At 34.2% G+C, this 23,666-nt stretch overlaps 1 protein-coding gene across 3 annotated transcripts; it reads right to left on the reverse strand.

Moving 5' to 3' along the window:
* Positions 1–5,576: 5,576 nt before the first annotated feature.
* LOC108449965 (uncharacterized) lies at positions 5,577–10,134 on the reverse strand. 3 transcript variants are annotated; one of them, XM_017747366.2, is made up of 13 exons: positions 9,890–10,106; positions 9,703–9,814; positions 9,558–9,621; positions 8,863–8,964; positions 8,709–8,773; positions 8,533–8,625; positions 8,182–8,261; positions 7,878–8,094; positions 7,607–7,662; positions 6,699–6,827; positions 6,387–6,570; positions 5,835–5,982; positions 5,577–5,769 (listed from the first exon to the last, which is right to left on the reverse strand). In XM_017747366.2, the coding sequence occupies exons 1-12, from the start codon at positions 9,949–9,951 to the stop codon at positions 5,857–5,859; spliced, it is 1,290 nt and encodes a 429-aa protein (XP_017602855.1). In that variant the 5' UTR covers positions 9,952–10,106; the 3' UTR covers positions 5,577–5,769; positions 5,835–5,856. The 3 variants fall into 3 exon arrangements, with proteins under 3 accessions (XP_017602855.1, XP_052885113.1, XP_017602853.1); XM_053029153.1 differs by having other exon boundaries at positions 5,577–5,982; positions 9,703–9,794; positions 9,890–10,134; XM_017747364.2 differs by having other exon boundaries at positions 5,577–5,982.
* Between the last annotated feature and the right edge of the window lie 13,532 nt (positions 10,135–23,666).

A 23,666-nucleotide genomic window follows, 5' to 3' on the forward strand; every position in this document is an offset into this window, starting at 1 on the left:
TGGCATGTATAGGGACTTGGCTATTTTGTGTGTATGTCCTTATAATATGATTAAAGAATGGCATGTGAATACTTGGTAATGATTAGCTTATGATATAGCTAAATAAGAACATGTTTTGTATTATGTATGCCTAAATGAGGTTTGATGCAAAGAAACTAAGAAAGAGTAAGAGTTGGCCATAGAACAGTTAGGAAACAGCAGCAGTGATGTGTTTTTGAAAAATCACTAAAAATTGTAGAACTAGAATTAAATGGTGAATGAGATATAGAATTAAATCTTATTCAGTCTATTTTAATGAGATATAGAATTAAATCTTATTGAGTCTATTTTTATAGGAAAGAAACAGAGTAAGCAAAGGAAGTCTATATTCTGAGATATTTAAATTTCTGTAAGACTGGTTCAGAATGACTTCGTGATCCCCTATTCCAAATTTGGAAAATCACTATAAATTTTACAAAAATAATTATAAGTCAAATTTTATATGTCTAGACTCCTTAGTGAGTCTATCTTCATTGGAAACAAACGGAAAAATTATCTGATTTCTTTATAATGAGATAATCAATTTTTAGTGAAGAGAGGTCAAGTCCGCTGAACTACAAAATAGGGGAACATTTAATGAATAAACTGTACAAATTGGCCAAACCAAAAATTTTGAAAAAAATTATGGTAAGAATATGAGTCTAGTTTCAGGGAAAATTTACGGATTTAAATTTTGAGTTTCGTAACTCGAGTTATAATTAATTTAGTGACTATTATGTAGATGGACAATTTTATTATGAATAGTGAAATAAATTGTTTTGATTTGTCTAAATAATCGGAAAATTTTTAAATGTTACCGGTTTCGTCCCAAACCATTCCAATTGCACGTTTTAAGGCCTCGATGGCCCTCTATAGGGATTTGTTGGATGAATGTGAGTGAATTAAATTTTTTTTAAGTAATTTTTTTGCCCCTAACAAGTAAGATAAGTCTGGGAACGCCTCGTGCTCGACTCCGACGACGGTCTCGGGTAAGGGGTGTTACAAGAAACAAGTGAGTTTGTCATGTACTCATGTAACAGGAATACATATTCAAGTCATTAAGTCATTCACTTCTCTTTTTTTAATCAAGAAGTTCGATGAACATTAATAAAAGAGTTTGGTTACACCGGTTACGATATCGAGAAACACTAAGATGTTAAACAGGGCATGAAAGTGCATATAGGAGCACCGAAGTTTTTGTCAGGACACCGGAGTGCATAATAGGGCACAAATGTGCAATCAGGGCATCGTAATGCAAACAGGAGCATGAATATGCTATCAGAAGCACTGTAGTGATAATAAGAGCGCAAATGTGCTATCAAGAGCACCGTAGTGCTATCAGAAGCACCGTAATGCTATTAGGGGTACGAATGTACTATCAAGAGCACTTATTCGAGATTTAGGACATTCATGTCATCAAAAAACTTCCAATAAATAAAGCATGCATCAAATTCATCTCAATATCGTGCAATACTCTACACAGAATTTAATCATCTCATACATATCTAAATACCTTTCATTTAAGTTCAAAACCTACTTTTATATCAATGTTATTTCATTCAAGAATCATTAAGTATATACAAGTATTTATAACACAGTTAATCAACATTTATAATGACTAAAATTTGTATGAACTTACCTAAAATAATTAGCTAACGAACTGAAATGTAAGGACTATTCTGTAGTTTTCCTTTTTCCCCGATTATTAACAAATTGATACGATCTTTGATCTATATGTTAATTAAATTCAAAATATCAATTCCAAATACATTATTATACTCAAATTCATGCATATGACCTTTTAATTTTATTTTACACAATTTTCTTAAGCTTTTACATTTTATCAATTTAGTCCCTAAAACCGAAACAAATATAACTTCCACAATTGAACTTTGTTTTTCATTTTGATTTTAATTATGTCCTTCTACAGCCCTCAAAAATCCAAATTTATAGAAATTTAATGCCACTTTTGACATATTCACAATTTAGTCTCTAAATGCAAAAATTAACAAAATCACTTTATGAAATAGTCCTTAAACATCTTCAAGCTTACAAAACTAGCCTTAATCATTCAAAAAGCTTCAAAAACATCAATAAAATTTTTTTAAAACTTTAATAGTTTTGAAAACGGAGATACAGTTTAACTAAATTAAGGTACAGCGATATCAGAAACATAAAAATTACAATAAACGTGTTTAATTTTGATTTACGTGAAAAAGGAGAAAAGTTGATCGAATCTTTGGTCTTTATTTAATGGTGAAATTGGGTTTTAGAAGAAAAATAAGAAATGAAGAAGACAACTTTTTCTTCTTTTGTTTTACGCTTTATTATTGTATAATTTAATTAAATTATAAACTTTAACATTGTTGGTCTAAATATATGTCCTCCCACTTTTACCATCTAAACCATTTAATTAATAGTAATCAATAATGATTAACTTTGGTGGTTGTTACGATTTAATCATTTTCCTTTAATTACTTATCTAAACATCAAAATTTCCTGACTAAATCTCAATTCACCTTACAATAGCTCCGTAAATATTTAATAAAAAAATTTACGAGCTAGGTTTACAGAAATGAGATCTTGATGCCTTATTTTCCAAAATCACTAACTTTCAGTACAAACCACTTGTATTGCAATTTAATTGCTCTATTAGTAAACTTTATCGAATCAGGATTAACTATAACATCATATTTGACTCGTAAATATTAAATAATAAATAATATTTACGAACTCACTCGTTAGAATTGGGGTCCCAAAAGCATTATTTTTGGCACCACTGAAAAACGAGCTGATACATTTTTTACATTAAATTTCATAATCAATACTGAGGATTTTTCTATTACCTTTTACATTGCATTAAAAAGTATATTTATTTTCTCTGTTTTTATTATTGTATATGACATTACTTTATTTAAAAAATGATTATTTGATTGCTTTCAAAGATAGAGGTAACAAGTAAGATCCTTAAACAAGCTTTTGAACACAATTTCAATATATGTATTCTAGTCCAAATTGGTCTCTTTATCCTTGGCCTCGGCAAAGTAGCTTATAAGAGTAATCATTTGGTTTTTTGACCGAAGTAACATGTTTTTGTTGGGCATTCATCAAACTAATTATAGCTGACTGTCGAGCCAAAGAAACTTGGCCTCCGAACATGTCCTCTAGTTTGTCCAATATTACTTTCGCAGAATCATAAATCTCTGGTAGCTTAAACAATGTGTTGGTCACGCTTACCAGCATGTAGTGACGAGCTACCTCATCAAATTCTTTCAAATGAGCTCTAATCTTAGCTTGATTGGCTAGTAAGCATTTATTATCAAGAACCACCTTAAGTTTCTCATAGCTTGGGATAATCATAAGGTTCCTTTTCCATTCTTTATAATTATTTTCATTCAATTGATCTCAATAAGGATATTTAGTAAGGGATTTTGATACCATTTTTGAACTGAAAATAAAACCATCCATTCATTAATATCTTTGTATCAAAAAAATATTTGAAAATCTTTTGCAATATACAATATGCATTAACATGATGCATGTGTCTTACATTAAACCATGAACAACACTTGTAAGACATTATAACGATAATTCTTACAACAATTGAATTAAGTCACCTTAGGGCAATCTTAATCAACTAGTAAGAACATAGGTTTCCATCCAATTTATACGTGAACCTAATTCCTTACACATTCACATGTACTAATAATCGTTTCACGTTTGGTCATCATTCTAACTTAGGTAGAACTTTGTAGGAAGTTACTAAACTAGAATGATCTTGAGTATATAACCATCAACTCAATATCAATCATAACATGTACTACGAATGAGTCGTCGTGGGAAAATCTCAATTAGTAACATGTATAACCAATTTTCGTCTTTAAAAGGAAAACTTCCTTAGCGGATTCATATAATAATACCTACCTTAGAGTCTACAAAGTATCATATGTCATCACAAGTTAGTTCTCTTTTAAGGAAATCTCCTCAGTAAAATCCACATGATAATACCTACCTCAAGGCCGGCAATTTGTCATGCAATCATAAGAGACCACTGATGGAGGTCGTAGGTCTTGTTTAGGGATTTTCGCCCGCTCAATCTTTTTGAAAACATGCAAGGTTTTTATTTCTAGTTTCAATCATGAATAATTAAAATGTCATGACAAGTACATGTGGCATACTTTTCCTAAGCTATATGACATACTTATCATACATATGTATGAACATAATTGTCAATCAATTTAAATCTCATCATACTATCACATAAAAGCATAAAATAAATTGACTCTAACCAGTCAAAGTTTCTATGATTTCCTTCTAGAAGAAATAAATAATAATTTGCTTTTTGATCTAATGTACATATATCAATTTGTCCATTCTTTTAGTAGGAGCAAAATACAATCTAACTTATAGTATAAAAGCTCCTATAATGCTTTTACTTTGATATGAAAACGTAAATTTTTTAAATCTATGTATTTAAAAAATATCATATTTTATACCAATATTATTGTCAAATTTTTTGATGAATTATTATTATTATTTTCAAATATTGATGTCAGGACAAGTATCTTAAGAAACAATAATGATAAACATACTTAACCAAGAGAGGAAAGGTAGTTTATTAAAAGTATAAGACTTAGCTTTTATTTTTCTGCATTGTTGAATCAGTGTTTATGTTAGTTAGGTTGGAATGCGAATGAATCGGATATAGTTAATAGAAATAAATATTTATATCGATTTCTTTATCTATTAGTAGTGTCTTATTTTGACGAGAGCTGTAAATTATCTCTGTTGAAACCTTCATTCGGAGTCTTGAACCATCATCACTATTTGGGCCAAATGGCTTGATTTCTCCCAGATATGCGTTCATTATCTTCTTCAAATTACTACATATATTTGAATATGCTTTGTCTTTACAAAAGTTATAAATTTACTCCTTATATTCTTATTTTAATCCATATGCTTTTTTAATTCATCAATTTTGAAATTTTAAACTAACTCAAATAGTAAGAGTTAAATTCATTTGGTTAAATTCGATTACTAGTCCTATATTATATGTATAGTTATAGATTTAATCCATATTCTCTATCTGAATCATTCTAAGTCCTAATACTCTTTGAATTTTAAAATTTCAATCTCGATACAAATAACACTCATTAACAAAATCAGAACGAGTAATATGTGAAAGTAACAAGATAACATAATATTACATATGATAACATGTTTGTTGCATCAAAATTTTAAAAATAACAAAACCTAATGAATTTATAAGCATTCGCTTGGTAAAGACTAAAATTTTAAAATGATCAAATTAAAATATAGAGACTAAATCTACAACTTTCGTAATATATAAGGACTAATAGCAAAATTTAACCATTTGAATATGAATATGATTGGATCCTTTAGAGACATTATGTATCATAATGTTCTTGGCCGAAAAGTAAAACCATATTTGGCTTATAAAAATGCCCTTTATCAGTTCATAATACACCTTAATTGATAATTTTCAAAAGACCAAAACTATGATATATTAGAAAACAATATAGTAGGCATAAAAAACGTTTCATGTGCATTTTAATAAGCAAATCAATTACCATAAGCAAATTCTTGGTGTTCTACAAGACTGATTTATGTCATTAAAATTTCAGTAGATTACAAAAGCTAGAGAACAATAGCTAGCCATTTTTACAGGATGTTGCCAATTTGTATGTCGTAGAGGGATTTGATCCTGGCAAGATCTTGACTGAAGATTTCCTGAGAATTTGGACTGGAGTTGGCAAATCTTAAAGATTATATACGACATTGACATTCAAACTTACCAAGTGACAGGCTGCATCATGGTCAATTAGTAGAGGCATCATCAGACCGAAGTTCTAAGCGCATCTGTTCTAAAAGCAACTTCTCAACAGTATCCACAAAAGTCGATAAATTTAGCCGAATGTTCATGTCCAAGGAATTAGCCATTTCCTAATAATTGAAATTAAGGAAAAAGAATAAACCGAAAACAATTAAGTATGGTATTCATCAAATTCACTATAGCAAAAACAGAAACAGAAAAGCTGACAAAGTCTTTTCTCATCCTATGACAAATGGGATCGTTGTTAAATGTTTTTCCGTGCCATGAAACTAGAAACAAAAAGATAACAAGTAAAACGTTAAAGAAACAACTCAGCTCAATTAAGCCAAAAAACTAATTGGACGCCACCATTCTGTGTTGTAGCCTCCAAAAAGATAGAAAAACAATAAAATTTTAATGAAATATGTATTTAAATTAGATTCTGGTTTTGAGTAAGGAATGTTTCCACTTTGGAGAAGTTTAACATTAATAGAACCTTCAAACTGCACTTATAAACTAAATAAATGCCACTTACCTCAACCTTGCAAAGCAAGCTCAATGAAATTCCCCTTGAATGATGATCTGAGCTCTTGACAGATAACAATTTTAGTGGAGATTTTGACAGTGGCCAACCTTGAGACACCTTTATAAATGCATCAATTCCCCCAGCCAAATGAGCTATAATGGTCTCATCTCTCTCTAAGTACTCAAAGCAATGCCTGCATTAGGTACTATTCAAATATAAAAGCTTCTCTTTTTGCCTACTTTTCAAACACAACTGATAAGCTACTTTGAAACTTCTGAAAATATTATATTAACACTGTTTAAACTTTTTCTTGAGTTTCACCTGGATTTATTTGTACTCTTCACAGCAAATCGTCTCAAAGTACTTAAGATAATCCTATCTTGCACTTTCCCCACAAGCCACTCCAATGAAGACCGTGTCTCTGGTGCCACTAAGTTAGCGAATAGTTGCCTACAACATTTCAATAGATCACACCCTTTAAATAAGGAATTCAAATCCAGGTCTATTGTCTTCAAACTCAATAGAAATAATGTTTCCTGTCAGGTTAAATTAAGCTACTAGCAATCTCTACATGACAGGTTTATTAAGGCCAAAGGAAATGTACATTTATATAAATAATAGATGTATATAAAGCAATAACACAAACAGCTCAGTAAAAGGGAGAAGGAACTAAATGCCGTGAAGTGTGAACAGTACTTTTAGCACAAAAACAACAAGGATTAATAAAGCTTATGCGTAAGGGTGATTGCCTTGTAAAACAGGACCTAATATGGAGGTAAAGATGGGAAGTTAAAGGTTCAAATGACTGCTCTAGATAAAAAAAAACTGAAAGTCTGAATGAAGATTTTTGGTTGCTAAAGGATGAATTAATATGATAGGACCATAATTTGATAATAGCCTCAAAATGATGGATAAACAGATGTATAAAAGAGGGTTGTAAGGTTTTATACTCTATTTAGAGCAGATGGCAGAAAGGATGAGAAAAGAGATGCAGTTAATCTTAGGTATCGAAACTAAGACATTGAAAACTGAAAGAAACAAGTAGCTTGTCCTTCAGAAGACTTGCATTTCAAAAAATCACACATGGGTTCAATATATTAGTCTGTACAAAACTGACAAATTACATTCCCTTTAATGGCCTTCTACCACTACACGAGCACACATGCAAGCAAAAATAAACAGGAAAATTAGAATTCAGCCTTTAAGTCAGAGAAATTGCAAAACCAAACCTGAAAGACTTTGCAGCGTCAACTATATCGCCTATGTAAACATCATTTGGGAACATCTGAACATCAAAGATACATGAACGAGCATTTCAATACAATTAAACAAAAAGACATGAAGAACCAATATGATTCTTCTTTCAGAAGAAAATACAGCTTTTCTAATGCCTGTTTAACTTGAGCCAAAAAGAGAACATGGAGTGAAAATAATGAATGAAATTTCTCATCCAAAGAGGAAATATATTATAGTAACTTTTAAGAAAATAGTTAGTCATACTTCAACGTTCTTGACCTCCATGATTCCATCCACAATTTCTACCAGCAATTCATGATTCATTTCAGATGGTTCAGAAATATCCTCAATCATGTTTTGGCACAAAACACCCTCTACTTTTGGAATATATGTCTGTAATGACAGCCTAATGCAGTTTCCATCAAAACCAATGACTTTCAAGCCTGTCAATGCATCTTCAATCTGTTCTAAGGCATCTAATCTAAAAATAAAAGAAAAGGACAAAGTTGGTAAAAGGTAAATGGTACAGAATACGTATAATTAAAGGGGAAAAAAAAAATCAAACTACCTTTTGAATGTAGAATCAAGATCCTGCAAAGACTTCAAAATTAAGTTGTTCTTCTCAATCTGACTCTCTAGTTCCAAAATCTGAAACACATATGTAGAAGGAAATTGAATGCTCAATGAAGTAAAATGCATGGTACCATTAACAACTCGAAGAATGATTAATATCCTAATTGAGTATACCAAACATCTTAGGTATCTATAAGGAAGTTAGAACTTAGGAAGTCACCAAAGAAAAGAGATTCTTGTAAAGATGCTTACAAAGCGAGAAACCAATGCTACAATTCTTAAAGTTCAGCTATCAGTTTAAATCTAATGTAGTATTCAAGAAGAAAGGGAAAACAAACAAAAGAACCTCAAACTTTTGCCCTTCATTTGCATCTAGCACATTTAACTGATTTTCACCATTCATAGAAGAGCCGAAGCCTGGATCCTCTTCTTCTCTCTCCTACAACAAAAAAGTGAAAAAGCTAACTGTTGAAGTTTGACTTCCAAATTTATTTCAAAATGAAATAACATAGAAGAACCAACTTGAGATGCAATAGAATCCAATGCACATTTCAAGCCTTCAAGATTGTCTTCCAGCATATTTGATTCTGTAAAAAAGTACTTAAAGATAAATCAGCATAAGAGCGGTTAAGAGTAATTGCAAATGAAATTCAAACCTAAGTTGATGAAGTCTCACCTTCAATATGATTTCTTGAAAGATCCTCAATTTCATTAGAAATCTTAGCACTTTCAGCCTCCACTTGATTAAGCTCCTCTTTCAAGTATGCTAGGTATTTATCTTATGAATAATTAAGAAAAAAGAATCAATCCAGTATCAACACAACCTTGCATTGCTACCAAGAGATATTTTCCTATGATGAGCTAGGTATTCATCTTTTAGCACTCCTTTTCAAATGATGTTGCATTTCGCCTCAATTCTTTTAATTTGTAAAATACTTGCATTGCACAGACACACTGTTCCAATAATTACATATCGGACATATTATCCAAAAGAGCATCAAAAACTTTAAATGGATCCTAAACCATCCACTCTATTCCATATCAGAAACCTTATCAGTATCTAAAAACCGTTTTAAATTCATATTCCACTAAACCCAAAGATTTTCCACAAGAAAGAAAAAAATACAACTTCATCACTAAAATCCATACAACCTGACTACTAAAACGAGTTAAAGAAGTTGCCACTTAATAGGATAACCTCTCCCAAACGTAATAATACTCCATTAAAGGTCTTGGAAAAAAAAGGGTACAATAACCCAAGGGGGAAAAACAAATGGGTATTCTGTTCAAGTTCAATTGTACATGCATATAGGCAATATACTTTTAAGAAAATTAACCAAAAAAAATTTTAATAGCTGAAAGGAAACATACCTAAATCTTCAATGCCTAAGAAACCCACGTCAGAATACTCTTCAATAATTTGCTTCACTTTACTCTGCATAAATCCACTCTCCAAGTTTTTTTTCAACAAAACCCTAAATTGTAAGAATGTACAAAAAAAAATTTGGAGAATCACCTGAAAATGAAAACTGCAGTCTTTGAGCAGCTTCTCCGAATCCGAGGAGAGAGCTTCAGTCCCAACATCATTTTTATTGCTATTATGAATCTCTGAGAGGTCATTCATTCGGCTAAAAACAAAAGTTAAATTTTAGAAAATTATGTATAACAATTTTACTTCAGTGTGTTAAAAAGAGAGAAAATACCTGCGAATTGATTGAAGATTGAGAGATTCGGATGAAGAAGAAATCTCCATCGGCTCCGCCATTTTTTTTTTGAAAGAAAAATTAATTTAATCTCCCGCCTGCCTGAAGATTGTTGGTCGATTACTTGAATTACTACCGACTGTCGCAATTAGAAATAGACCCGGATCGGGTCAGGTCGGACTGCAGCATGTTTCGTTTAAATATCACTCGAATTTAAATAAAAATCATTGGTAAAAACACGTCTTTGGTCCCTCCAAATTGGGAAAATTAGTTTCTCTTATAATAATCTTGTCAATTTTAAAAGTGTACAACTAAGGAGAATTAGTGACAAAATTATTGTTTTTATTAATTTTATATATTTTTATTGGTATAATAATAAATGTAGTCTTCAAAATTTACATATTTTATCAATTTAATCTTTATTTAACAAATTTAGCCCATAATATTTATACATTCTATTAATTTGGTCCTAATTTAACAAATCTATCATGGAAAATTTACACATTATATCAACATTCGCACAAAATTTATAAAATTGAGTGCTAAAATTTTTATTATACCAATAAAAATGTGTACAGTTGACCAAAAATATTAATATTGTGATTAATTGTTTTTAGTTGTCACTTTTAAATTTGATAGAAATTATTGTTTTGTTTTAGAAAGACCAATTTGCATAATATCAAAATTGAGAGGGATTAATATATTTTTACCAAAATCTTTTTTATATTAATATTTATATATTTTTATTAAGAAATTTTAATTCAAGCCTAAAAAAAATGAACCGTTAAAAAATGGGGGCCAAATTTCCTGGCCCGAAAACAACAACCACCACCCTAAATCCCTTTAAATTTAGTAAACCCAACCCAGCAAAATAGAACAAATAAAAATAAAAAAGTAAAACAGGTTTGCTCTTTCTTTCGTCTTTATTGTTGATGTCATCTGCCTTGCTTTTGTTTTCTTCAGCCTCAACCTTTGCCGCCACCGCCATCATTGGAGGAAACATGGAGCTTAAGGACTTTCAAATTAGGGAAACATTTGTTGGAGGAAATATGGGTGAAGGAAGAAAAAGGAATTTTGTAAAAGAAAATGGTTTCTCTTACTATCCTAATTCATTTTCTTCACTTCAAAATTCGCCAAACATTCAAGCCAATAAAATATCCTCAAGAAGAAAATTACGATAATTTGAAGTTTTTTAAAGAAACAAATTTTTCTTTTTTTTTAACCGTGATCGATTTGACCTATAATTAGAACAATTGAACTTAAAATTAGTGGTCAATCTAATACTGAAAATCGTGATTCAAGATTAACAAAATTGTCATATTTATTAATTTTAAATCAACTTTTATTTTTAAATATACATTTTCTATAAGAATCTAAAAGAACGAACTTGTCATATACCTTCTCTATACTTGAGGTTTTATACTCAAGTTTTGTTATGCAGGTTTATTTTTAATATACCTTCTCTATACTTGAGGTTTTATATTCAAGTTTTGTCATGTGGGTTTATTTTTAAGGGAGTTGTCCAAGTTTATCCTATTTTGTTAGTTTGATTTTTTTTTAAGTTTTACTATTACAGATAGAGTACATTAACAAGTACAAATATATATATATATATATATATATATATATATATTCAACCAACTATAATGAAGAATTAAATCAATATAAAACTCAACGAACGAAGAATGAAAAAGAACTGGATAAAATCCATACATGGCATGCACATTATAGGATTGTAGACCCACATATCACAATTGCATATAGTGGAATTTGAATTTAGGTGCTCAAGAACTTAGGGCCTCCATCTTAACCAATAAACTAAGGAATTGGAAGAAAATGTAATTACTAGGGTAATATTATGCCCTCTAGTAATTATAAGGAAATTTATGTAATACCTTAGCTGTATCGACGATTGGTACGGATAGGAGATGCTACAATGACATTTTAAAGCCTATTCAAAATCATGTTTTTATAATAATAATAATAATAATAATAATAATAATAATAATAATAAGTCTTTTTATGACACATTCTTGTGTTTAAAACAAGTTGACCACATTTAGAGGGTTCGGAAATAGTTTGAAATCATTTAAAGTCCTCAAATACAAGTGGGCACAAGTCTAGAGCACATAGCATAACGTAAGTCTTGAAACCGTTTAAGAAATCACACTCTAAAATAATTAAATAAAACCATAAAATTTAGTATAAATCATTTTGAAGGCTTTAGAAACATCTTAAAATTATTTAGCAATGGTTTCGAGGTGTTCGAGACTGAAAATGATCCCAAAATAGTGTAGTGGGCAAACTAGAGCAAAGGTATAGGTAACTCTAGAGAAGTAATCAAACAACTACCTAGTATTGTAGCATTTTGCTCACAATTTGACTTATTGCAACACCACAAGGCAAGTATCTCTACTAAGGACCCCTAGACCTAAACACTATATTTCACCCCCTCCAAACACTACCCAATCATTCCAACAAGTTCCAAAACATTACAAGCACATTCAAATGAGATTTGAAACTAACATTTAATGCATAACAAAGCTCAAAGTAAATTAAAGCTAAGTTATAACTTACAAATAATCTAATTGAATACATTTTTCACTTAAAATTGTAAAACATCCTAAATATAACTCTTTGAAAGGTTTAAGTCTTTATGTACATGCCATCACTAACAAACACTAAATAGAATACCATAGGTTATGTAACACCTCAAACTCAGCCTAGACGTTATGGCTGAATCTAGAAGTGTCACATGAAATGGGGTTAAAAATCGTTGTCGTTAAGTTAAAACCACATTAATTCATTAACCCTTATCACCTTTATCAGTTTCGACATTCTTATTCAATCAGTTGCTTTTGGTAAATTCCGAGGTTTTGTCGAGTTTTGCAATATTAAAATCATAAAGTACAGTCATATCCCAAGTAGTAACAACAATCCGAAAAGTCCATATTTTACAAAAATACTCAAAAAAGAATCGAGAATTTAAAGTAAAAACCATAACCAAAATCAGTCCATGACATGTGGTCACCGTTGAGTCCTCCGTTACACCGATCCGCCTAAGACTGTGGATTACCTATACAAATCAAACTAAAAGGAGTGAGTTTACGTAAACTCAGTGTATAACCCCACAAAATTAAGCATGCACACATACATAAATTCAAAATCAGACAGATACGGGCATAAGCCCAGCTCAGATACAGACATAGATGTGCAAATCAGAATTAGAATCAGAAATCAAAAATCAGAAATCAGAATCCTACCTCCGTCCTCTATACACCATCTCCGACCATCCTTACACACCATCCGTACCGATGTGGCACATAACAGATATAATGCAGCCATGCTACCAGATAATAGGCGTAAATTGCCTTTCAGAACACTTCCTCTAATATACATCATCCATCCTCAATATCAGATACAGAAATATACAAATACAGATAAACAGTCTAACACGCTCACATGCTTACATATAAGCGTACATAGATAAAAGATATGTAGATAATAGTGCAAGTAGACGTCCATCAATATCTTAATCAGATTAATAAATCAAACAATCAGATTATCCAGTTTAGGGTTTGTTTAGCCCTTACCGACCCTACAATAGGCCCACGGTCATTTGGGACTTCCCGTGCAACTCTAGGGAAAATTTCAGATAAATGGGCCCACACGCCTAATTTGGCCTAGCCCGTGTGGCTCACACGGCCACACTCTGACCCTTACACGACCGTGTCTTGTACATGGGCTGGCCTCCGTTGACCACACGGTCTACCACACTGGTGACCACACTCTCGTGTGACGTCGACAGCAAGGTTTTTTAGCTTTTGCTGACCATCATTTTTCTGTATTTCGGGTACACACCTAGTTCGATTTTGACGTTAACACGACCTCGAAGCAAACAACACCTAAAAATAACCACAGAAACATCCACAATTACTTTAATTAATGAATCCAACTGAGATTCCCTTTTGGCTACAATTCGACACCACAACAGAAAATTGTACTCAAACGATCTAGACTTACCCTTGACAAAAGCAACCTCGTAGCTCCACTACAGCACCAGTGGACTTTGTTTTTCCTCAAGCGCACCTACCAAAATGGTTACCGAAACAAAATCAAGACTTGAACCCAATGTAAAAGTAAAAGAGAAAAGTTTCCCCCAACATAACGACAACCCTTACCTTTGGAAGCGAACAACAGAAACTGAGCAGCCAAAACCACGATTTGGAGAGAAAATTTTTGACAAAAAAAAAAGAGTGCAGAAATGTCAAAAGGGAGAAAGGAAGAGAGAGAAAAATTAAAAATTGGGATAATAAAAAATAATGAGCAGATTTTCTCCTAATCCCTCATTAACTCTTAACTGCCTCAGAGTTCCAACTCCACTGAAACACTAACGCAACACCGAGAAAAAATCAATTCCCATGCTCGTGCTAGGATTCAAACACATAACCTCCAACACACTAATTTTCTTACCACTCGAACCAGCAGGCTCATTCTGATATGGAATTACAAACAGTTTAATATAAACCCACTGAACAAAAGTAGGACTTAATTCTAAAAAAATAACAAAAATTGTTAAAGGTAGGGCTTAAACTTGAGACCTCTAACACATACCTAGAATACTTAACCACTGAAGCAGATATACATTAATGTCAAATATTTCCAGAAATAAAAAAAAAAAGTTAGGGCGTTACAACTCTACCTCCTAAAAGAAATTTCAACCTCAAAATTTACCTGGTCAGAACAGATGAGGATACTGCTGATGCATTGAGTCCTCAGTTTCCTACATGGCCTCCTTAGTGCCATGATTCCATCACAGAACCTTCACTAACGGTACAGACTTCCTCCTCAGCACTTTAATGTCGTGATCCAGAATTTAAATCGGCTGCTCCTCAAAAGTCAAATCCGACCTAACCTCGATCTCCTCAACAGAAACAACATGAGATGAATCAGATCGGTATCGTCTTTGTAACACCCCGTACCCGAGACCGTTTCCGGAGTCGGACACGAGGGGTTAACAGACTTAATTCACTTATTCACAGTCCATTTTAAAAATTTCCAGACAAGCTGGCTAACTGCATCACTGTCACCTTAAAAATCATATCTTGAGTTCCAAAACTCAAAAATCAGTTTCGTAAATTTTCCCTGAAACTAGACTCATATATCCATCTACAAATTTTTTTCTAGAATTTTTGGTCGGGCCAATTAGTACAGTTTATTAGTTAAAGTCTCCCCTGTTACAGGGTTCGACTGCTCTGACCTTCTTGCATTACAACTTATATATCTCCCTTTACAGGGCTTCAATACTTATGCCGTTTGTTTCTATTGAAACTAGACTAAAAAAGGAATCTATAAATATATGGCATGACTTCTAATTATCTCTGGTTAATTTATAATGAATTTCTAAAGTCAGATCAGGGGATCCAGAAATCGCTCTGGACCTGTTCCACGGAAACTTAAATATCCCTTAAAATACAACTCATATGATTGTTTCGTTTCTTCCGTATGAAAGTATATTCATCAAGGCTCGATTACATAATTTATTAACAATTTAATTCCATTCCCACTATTTTTAGTGATTTTTCAAACTTACGCCACTGCTGCTGTCAGCATCTGCCTTTAAGGTAGACTTTACCTATTTCATAGTTTCCATGATTCAACTAGCCCTTTAGCATATATAGCAAAAATTATGATCATGATTAACCATTCCAATGGCCAATCATTGCCAAGCATATCCACACCTCTCAATAACCATATACATACAAAATGATTATAACACTATGCTTAAAATATATAAGCCATTTTAGCATGGCTATCCAAATATATACAATACCAAAGTACTTGACTAATAACACAAGGCGATCCTATACATGCCATTTTCGAGTTCAACCAAAAGTGTACCAAAAGGGGCTTTGATAGTGTGGACGACTTTGACTTCGACAATCCCGAGTCCAATAGCTGACGAACCAAAATCTATAAAACCGAGAATCAAAGAAACGGAATAAGCATTTAATGCTTAGTAAGTTTTGAGCAATGAAATCATGCACAGCTGAAGTATAGCATTCATACGACTAAACGAATAGTTTCATATACACATATTCTCACAATCATACCTACTTCACATTTCCAACCCTTATATTCATACATAAGAAATCAACTTGACTAAAAGCCGGAAGCTTGTTAATCGATTGAGCAAATTATATTTAGAAGGAATCAATTATCTCAATGTACATACGAAACATACCTCATCGTTGGGATTTTTCTAGCGTATTAATTGAAATTATTACAGCAAGATCGCTCATTCCCAAACCCACTTATCTTCGGGATTTAGCCGGATATAACCACTCGCACAAGGCCGTCGGGTCTTAGCCCGGATATGGTCACTAGCGCAAATGCCTTCGGGACTTAGCCCGGATATAGTAACTTGCACAAATGCCTTCGGGATTAGCCCGGAATTAGTAACTCGCACAAATGCCTTCGGGACTTAGCCCGGAATTAATCACTAGCACAAATGTCTTCGGGACTTAACCCCGTTAGCGTCCGAATATTCATGCACATATCAGTAAATCATGACACATCTTTATTTCATTTTCATAACTAGAATTCAAACACAAATCAATTATTAAGCATTCCCATTTTCGGCTCAATAGCCACATACGAACAGCATGATTCGGTTTGCTTCATGACATGATTTCTATGCACATACGGCTACTCATCATACGTTTAGACTAATTAACTCAACATATAATTCAAGTAGAATCATTATATCACCGTATATTTGTTATGATTATACGTCATGACTTAATCAAATCGTAAACTAAGTTCCATTACTCGAAAACTTACCTCGGATGTTGTCGAACGATTTCGACCGCTATTCGATCACTTTTTCCTTCCCTTTATCGGATTTAGTTCCCCTTTGCTCTTGAGCTTAATTTAACAAATAAATTGATTTAATCATTTGAACATCAAAAAGAGAAACTCAAGGTACTTAACCCATATATATATATATACATTAGACATTAAAGTCACATACATATGAAATCATGAATCAACTCAACATATTAACCCATACTCTCTTTTAGCCGATTGTCTAAGCCAAGATTAAGCCACCAATATGCTTACTTATAACCGAATACATGCAACACCAATCTATGTGTTCATTCATGTGGTCGAGTATACATATTCCAATATGATATCATTTCCATTTCGTTTAACACTTAACTTTTACCACATATCAAATAACCATTTCTTTACTCATGTGGCCGATTATATTCGGTCATGCATACTCACATAAAATCAATTTGGAGACTCTATCAACCCAACATACATTCAGCAATAGTCTATAGTTCTCTCTCTCAGCCACTCATTTCACACTTAACAAAGCTTCCATTCGAAATCATTAGTGAGTATCAATTAACTTAAGCTACCTTTAAACCTTTATTTATCACCTCATGCCAAACCAAAGACCACATTCGGCACTTTCATCCACCATTCTACCAAGCATGTAATATTCAACCACAACCAACTCACAATCGGCCCTAGTTCATAACAAGGTAGCCGAATTCTTTTTATGGTTCAAACACTCATCTATCATCATTCACCTAACTTTAACATGAAACAACAAAACTCACCATTATTAGCTACCATAGTCGAAAACCTTACTCAATCCAAAAATCAAATTTCATCATAGGTTACAAAAAAAAAATAACTTGATATTTCACTCAAGATCAACTAAAATTTCAAGAACTAATATGAACACCTTACCTTAATATTGACCTAAGATGACCGATGGCTTCACTCCCTTCTTCCTCCTTTCAATTCGGCCAAGAAGAACCAAGGAACACAACTTGTTTTCATCACCGAATGCTCTTGTTCCTTTTTTTTTTCTTTAGATTCGGCTAGGAAGAAACATGAATGATGATCTCTTTTTTTTTTCTTTCACCCATCCCTTCCTTTAGTTATCATTTCTTTATTTTATTACATCCTCCATACTAATATGGCACCTAGTTAATTAAAGTTAATATAAAATTCACACTTGATTATACAATTTGTAGCATGGCCGGCCACTACCTATAGTTTGGCTAATTTGACATGCAAGGACAAGCACTTTCCCACATATATTAATAGGCCACTTTAGCACTTGCCTAGCATATTTCTAAATTGTCTCACATAAGTCCCTACTAATAATTTTCACATACGCTGACCAAATTGAAGTATGGAACTATCACACAAGCATTTACTCACATCATAAACACAGAATATAACCTTTAATTATTTATAAGACTCGGTTTTGTGGTCCCAAAACCACTTTCCGACTAGGGTCACTTTAGGGCTGTCACAGTCTTAACATCAAGACATGGAATACATCATGGATACGGTCTAAATCTGGAGGTAGCTCCAACTGATAAGCGACCGGTCCCACACGCTTCAGAATCTCATACGACCCAATAAACCTAGGGCTCAACTTGTCATTTCAACCGAACCTCAGAACCTTTTTCCACGGAGAATCCTTAAGAAAGACGAAGTCCCTCACTAAGTACTCAATCTCTCTCCTCTTTAGATCTGCACAAGACTTCTATCTATCAAAAGTCACTTTCAAACTATCCCGAATCATTCGAACCTTATCCTCAGCCTCAGAAACCAACTCAGGACCCAAAATTCAACGTTCGCCCAACTCAGTCCAACACAAAGGAGTATGACACTTACGACTATACAGAGTCTCATAAGATGCCATCTGAATACTAGCTTGGAACCTGTTATTGTAGGCGAACTCAGTTAAAGGTAGATAATCCTCCTAACTACCTCAAAAATCAATCACGCAACTCCAAAGCATATCCTCTAGTATTTGAATCACCCTTTCAGATTGACCATCGGTCTAAGGATGGAACATAGTACTGAAGTCCAACCTTGAACCCAGAGCCTCGTGTAATTTCTTTCAGAACTGAGAAGTGAAGCGAGGATCTCTATTAGAAATAATCGAGATCGGAACCCCATCCAATCTTACTATCTCAAAAATGTACAACTTCGCTAGCTTCTACAGAGAATAATAAGTTCGAACCGGAATAAAGTGAGCAGACTTGGTCAATCGATCCACGATGACCCAAATAGAATCCTTCTTAGTGGGTGTTAAAGGCAACCCACTAACGAAGTCCATCGTCACTTGCTCACATTTCTAAAGGGGAATCTTAACCGGCTGTAGCAAACCCGAAGGTAACTGATACTCAGCTTTAACCTACTGACACGTTAGACAATGAATAACAAAATCCATAACCTTACGCTTCAACCCTAGTCACCAATACAACTCACGGAGATCACGATACATTATATTACCACCGGGATGCACAGCATAAGGGCTACTATACGCCTCCTTTAGAATCGACTGTCTCAAATCAGAGTCATTTGGCACACAAATCTGACCTAGAAAACATAATTCCCCATCATTATTCAATCTAAAATTTGAAATGCTGCCACTCTCAACTTGATGAAATCGCACACTCAAAGTCTCATTTACTAAATGTTTATCTCGAATCTGCTCAATTAAAGTCAGCTTAACTTACAACTCGGCTAACAAACTCCCATCATTAAACAAACTAAAGCGAGCAAACATCGCCTTCAGATTAGTCATCACTTTATGGCTTAGAGCGTCGACCACCATATTAGCCTTACCAGGGTGATACCCTATAGTGCAGTCATAACCTTTAAGCAGTTCAATCCAATAACATTGCCCAAGGTTCAACTCCTTCTGAGTAAGGAGTTATTTAAGGCTCTTGTGATTGATATAGATGATACACCTCTCACCATACAAATAATGCCTCCAGACTTTTAAAAACCACGGAAGTCAACTTAAGATCATGCACCGGACAGTTCCCTTCATGTGTCTTAAGCTGACGGGACGCATAAGCCACAACCTTACCATCCTATATCAGAACACATCCCAAACTAATGTGTGAAGCATCACTGTAGACCACAAACTCCTTATCAGATTTAGGCTGTATCAGAGCAGGAGCCTGAGTCAGAACAAACTTGAGCTTCTTAAAACTCGATTGCTATGTATCTGTCCTGAAAAACGGTATACCCATACATAGAATTTTAGTAAGAGGAACTGCAATCAGAGAAAATCCCTCAACAAAACGTCGATAGTATCCCGCCAAACCTAGAAAGCTACAGATTTTAGACACGTTATTAGGTTGTTTCCAATCAAGTACGGCCTCGATCTTTTGAGGATCTACTCGAATCCCCTCAGCAGAAACCACATGCCCCAGAAAAGTCACTTCACGTAACCAGAACTCATACTTGCTTAGCTTAGCGAAAAGCTGCTTCTCACGAAGAATCTGAAGCACTACTCTGAGATGCTCATCATGCTCATCCTCCGTCTTAGAGGATACTAGAATATCGTCGATGAAAACCACGACGAACTGATCTAAATAAGGCTGAAACATATGGTTCATCAAATCCATAAATGCAGCTGGAGCATTTGTCAGACCAAAAGGCATAACTAGGAACTCTTAGTCTCTATAATGAGTCCTAAATGTTGTCTTATGAATATCCACATCCTTAATCCTCAACTGATGATACCTAGAATGAAGATCAATCTTGGAGAACACAGAAGCCCCTCGGAACTGATCAAACAGGTTGTCGATCATCGGCAGCGGATACTTATTCTTCACGGTCAACTTATTCATGGTCTCATTCTTCCTATTAACAAATAGAACCGGTGCTCTTCATGGAGACACACTAGGACTGATGAAACCACGGTCTAAAAGCTATTGCAGTTGAGCCTTAAGCTCAGTAAGCTCTTTCGGTACCATACGAAATGGAGCGATGGACACCAGAGCCGTACCCTGATGAAGTTCAATCCTAAACTCCACTTTCTGATTAGGAGGTAATCCCGGTAACTCCTCAAGAAAGACGTCTAGAAAATCTCTCACAGTTCTGATATCTCCAATAGTAGAGTCCCTAGAAGCAGAAACACTGGCGTACGCCTAATATGCCTCAAACCCTTTTTGAACCAGTTTCTCAGCCACAAGAAACGAGATTATATTAGACAGATAATCTCGATGCTCACCGATTATTACCACCTTCTTATCATCCATTATCCTCAGAACGACCCTCTTAGTCACACAATCCAGATTGACTCGGTGCTTGACCAACTAATCGATACCCAAGATTAAACCGAACTTTCCAAACGAAAGCTTCATCAAATTAGCCAGGAAAATAGTCCCTTGCACCACAACAGAACATCTCTATATAGTTTACTAACCCGAACAGATTGCCCCAATAAACTCAGTACAGTGACCTCACTCGAAGCGCTTTCAACGAAAATCCTAATGTTTTCAGAAACAGAACTGGCTATATATGAGTAAGTAGACCCTATATCTATCAAAGCGGTGAATGGTACATCAGAAATAAAGAACATACCAGTGATGACGTCAAGAGCATCTCTATCCTCTCAGCGTCGTGTAGTATAAACTAGTGTAAGCTGTCTCGCCTTTGTCTGACCAGCACATCTACTTGATCAGCCTATACCATTACCACCCCTAGCCTGACCATGACCCCTAGGTTGCTACTGAACTACCCTCTGAGGCTACACAAAACTTGGAGCTTGCATTTGATCTGCCCGCTATAGACAGTCTCTAATATGATGCTCTAAAGATCCATACATCAAACATGCCCCAATCCTCCTCCAACACTCGTTCGGATGACACTTACCACAATCACCACATTGCTACAACCCAACTGAAGCAATAGGAGCCTCCACTCTAATTGGCCCATCAAATATGGCATTTTTCTTAGGCCTCTGCACAGAACTTGAGGGCTCTGAATCCTTCTTGTTCTTACCTCTCTCCCTATCTCTATTCTGGCATTTTGCACGCTTAACATCTTCAGTGATCTTTGCCTTCTTTACCAGAATAGAAAACTCGTGCTCCCTCTACAGAGTTATCAGTACCCTCAGATTGTCCCTTAAGCTGTCCTCAAACCAGACATACCTCTCGTACTCAGACGCTACCATGCCTCGAGCGTAGCGGCTCAACCTAAAAAATTTAGCCTCATACTTGGCCACAGATCAGCCACCTTACGTGAGATTAGAAACTCATGCCGGCGTGTATCTACATAGCTAGGTCCCTCATACTTGTTCTGGAATGTAGTCTTAAAGAATTCCTAAGTCAGGCGATGAAGCTGAGTGCCCTTCTTAACCTTTAACCACTACTGGTATGCTTTGCCGCAAAGTAAGAAAAATGCACCCTTTTATTTCTTCTTAGGGGTACAGTCTAGATCATCCATAATTTTCTCAGTGGCCTCCAACCAGTACTCGGCCACGTTAGGGGTGACTCTGTGACACCCCTAAATAACTCATCTCCATTAGATCGGAGTCATTTAGTTACTGACCCTTTGCTCCCAGGTCTAGAATGCGGTCTAGCGACCCTTTCTAAAATCCTCAGCATGGCTAGGGATAGTGCGTCATCCCCAGCCAAACAGCTCTGAGACCCAGTCTCAGTAGTAGGCGAAACTGGTGTCTCACTCGTATCCAAATTTGACATACTACCCAATGAGAAAGTCTCAGCTCGAGCTCTCTTAAGGCCTCTTCCATGACCACGAGTACCACGTCTACGGATTCCACGTGCGCTCATGTCTATTCCAAGTTTTATCTACATTATAAAGTTTTATGCATCAGTTCAATTATTATTAACAAATGTTTTATGCAGAAAATTTTAGAAGTTCAGTGTATTTTGGATGTTTCAGTCTCTAAATGTTTCACTACAGTTTTGGAGAATAATTGTGACAACCCGAATTAGGGCCTAATCGGAATAGTGGTTTCGTGACCACAAATCTGAGATAGAAATAATTGTTTTATAATTATTTTGGGGTTTATGATATGATTTCATGATTTCGTGAAAATTTCGTGATGAAATTCTATGCATTGAGCGCTTAAGTTGAGATTAGGGACTAAACCGAATAAATTGTAAAACTCGTGTTTTAGAAGTTTTTAGTATGAAATTGCTTTGGGATATTAACTAGGAGGTCTTAAATAGCAATTTGACCCATTCCTAAGTTATGGACAAAAGTTGGACATGGAGGGAATTTTTGGAAAGTTTAGTAGTAAGGGTATTTTGGTCATTTGTATATTAAATGAAATAAAATGGGAAAAATAACACAAAATTGGTCATCATCTTCACTAGTTGCTGCCGAAATTTGCTCTCCTCCATAGCTAGGGTTTCTTCAATTTTCAAGCTTCATAGTAAGTGATTTCAATCCCCGTTTTTAATGTTCTTCACATTTTTGAAATCCTCATAGCTCGGTTTACTTATTTCTACCATTATTTCGAGTTAGGGTGTATGATTAAAAATTTACCCATGAATGATAGGCATGTATTGTGTTGTTTGATGGTAGAATATGAATGTTTGAAGTTAGGAGAACGATCTTTTCTAAGCAATTTTTAACGAAAACGAGCAAGACGGCATAATTGATAAAAATACCTATTGTTCATAACTATGTGTTAGAGTGAGAATTTGATGTTGCCATAGAAGAGAAAAATGATCAGTAGGTCATTAAACATAAGAATAAGGGCTGAAATTAAATTTCCGAGCCTTGGGGCAAAATCATAATTTTGTAAAAGTTAGGGGGCAAAAATTTAATTTTTGTATAATGTGATTTTTGAATTAAAATAAATAGTTCGAGTGTTAAATGAGCTAAATATGTTGTTATAGATCAAGAAAAGCGTGGAATCGACCTCGAACGGGGAAAGGAGAAAGTTTTAGACTAAATTGCAAAATTCCCA

This window comes from Gossypium arboreum, chromosome 5, assembly GCF_025698485.1.
Source record: "Gossypium arboreum isolate Shixiya-1 chromosome 5, ASM2569848v2, whole genome shotgun sequence".
Classification (NCBI taxonomy): Eukaryota; Viridiplantae; Streptophyta; class Magnoliopsida; order Malvales; family Malvaceae; genus Gossypium; species Gossypium arboreum.

Excerpts from the sequence above, each read along its gene's own strand:
- LOC108449965 (XM_017747366.2), bottom strand. The coding sequence starts at position 9,951 with ATGGCGGAGCCGATGGAGATTTCTTCTTCATCCGAATCTCTCAATCTT. Across the intron at positions 9,815-9,889 it reads AATCTTCAATCAATTCGCAG|CCGAATGAATGACCTCTCAG; the intron begins GTATTTTCTCTC and ends TTTTGTTTTTAG. Across the intron at positions 9,622-9,702 it reads ACTGCAGTTTTCATTTTCAG|AGTAAAGTGAAGCAAATTAT; the intron begins GTGATTCTCCAA and ends GGATTTATGCAG.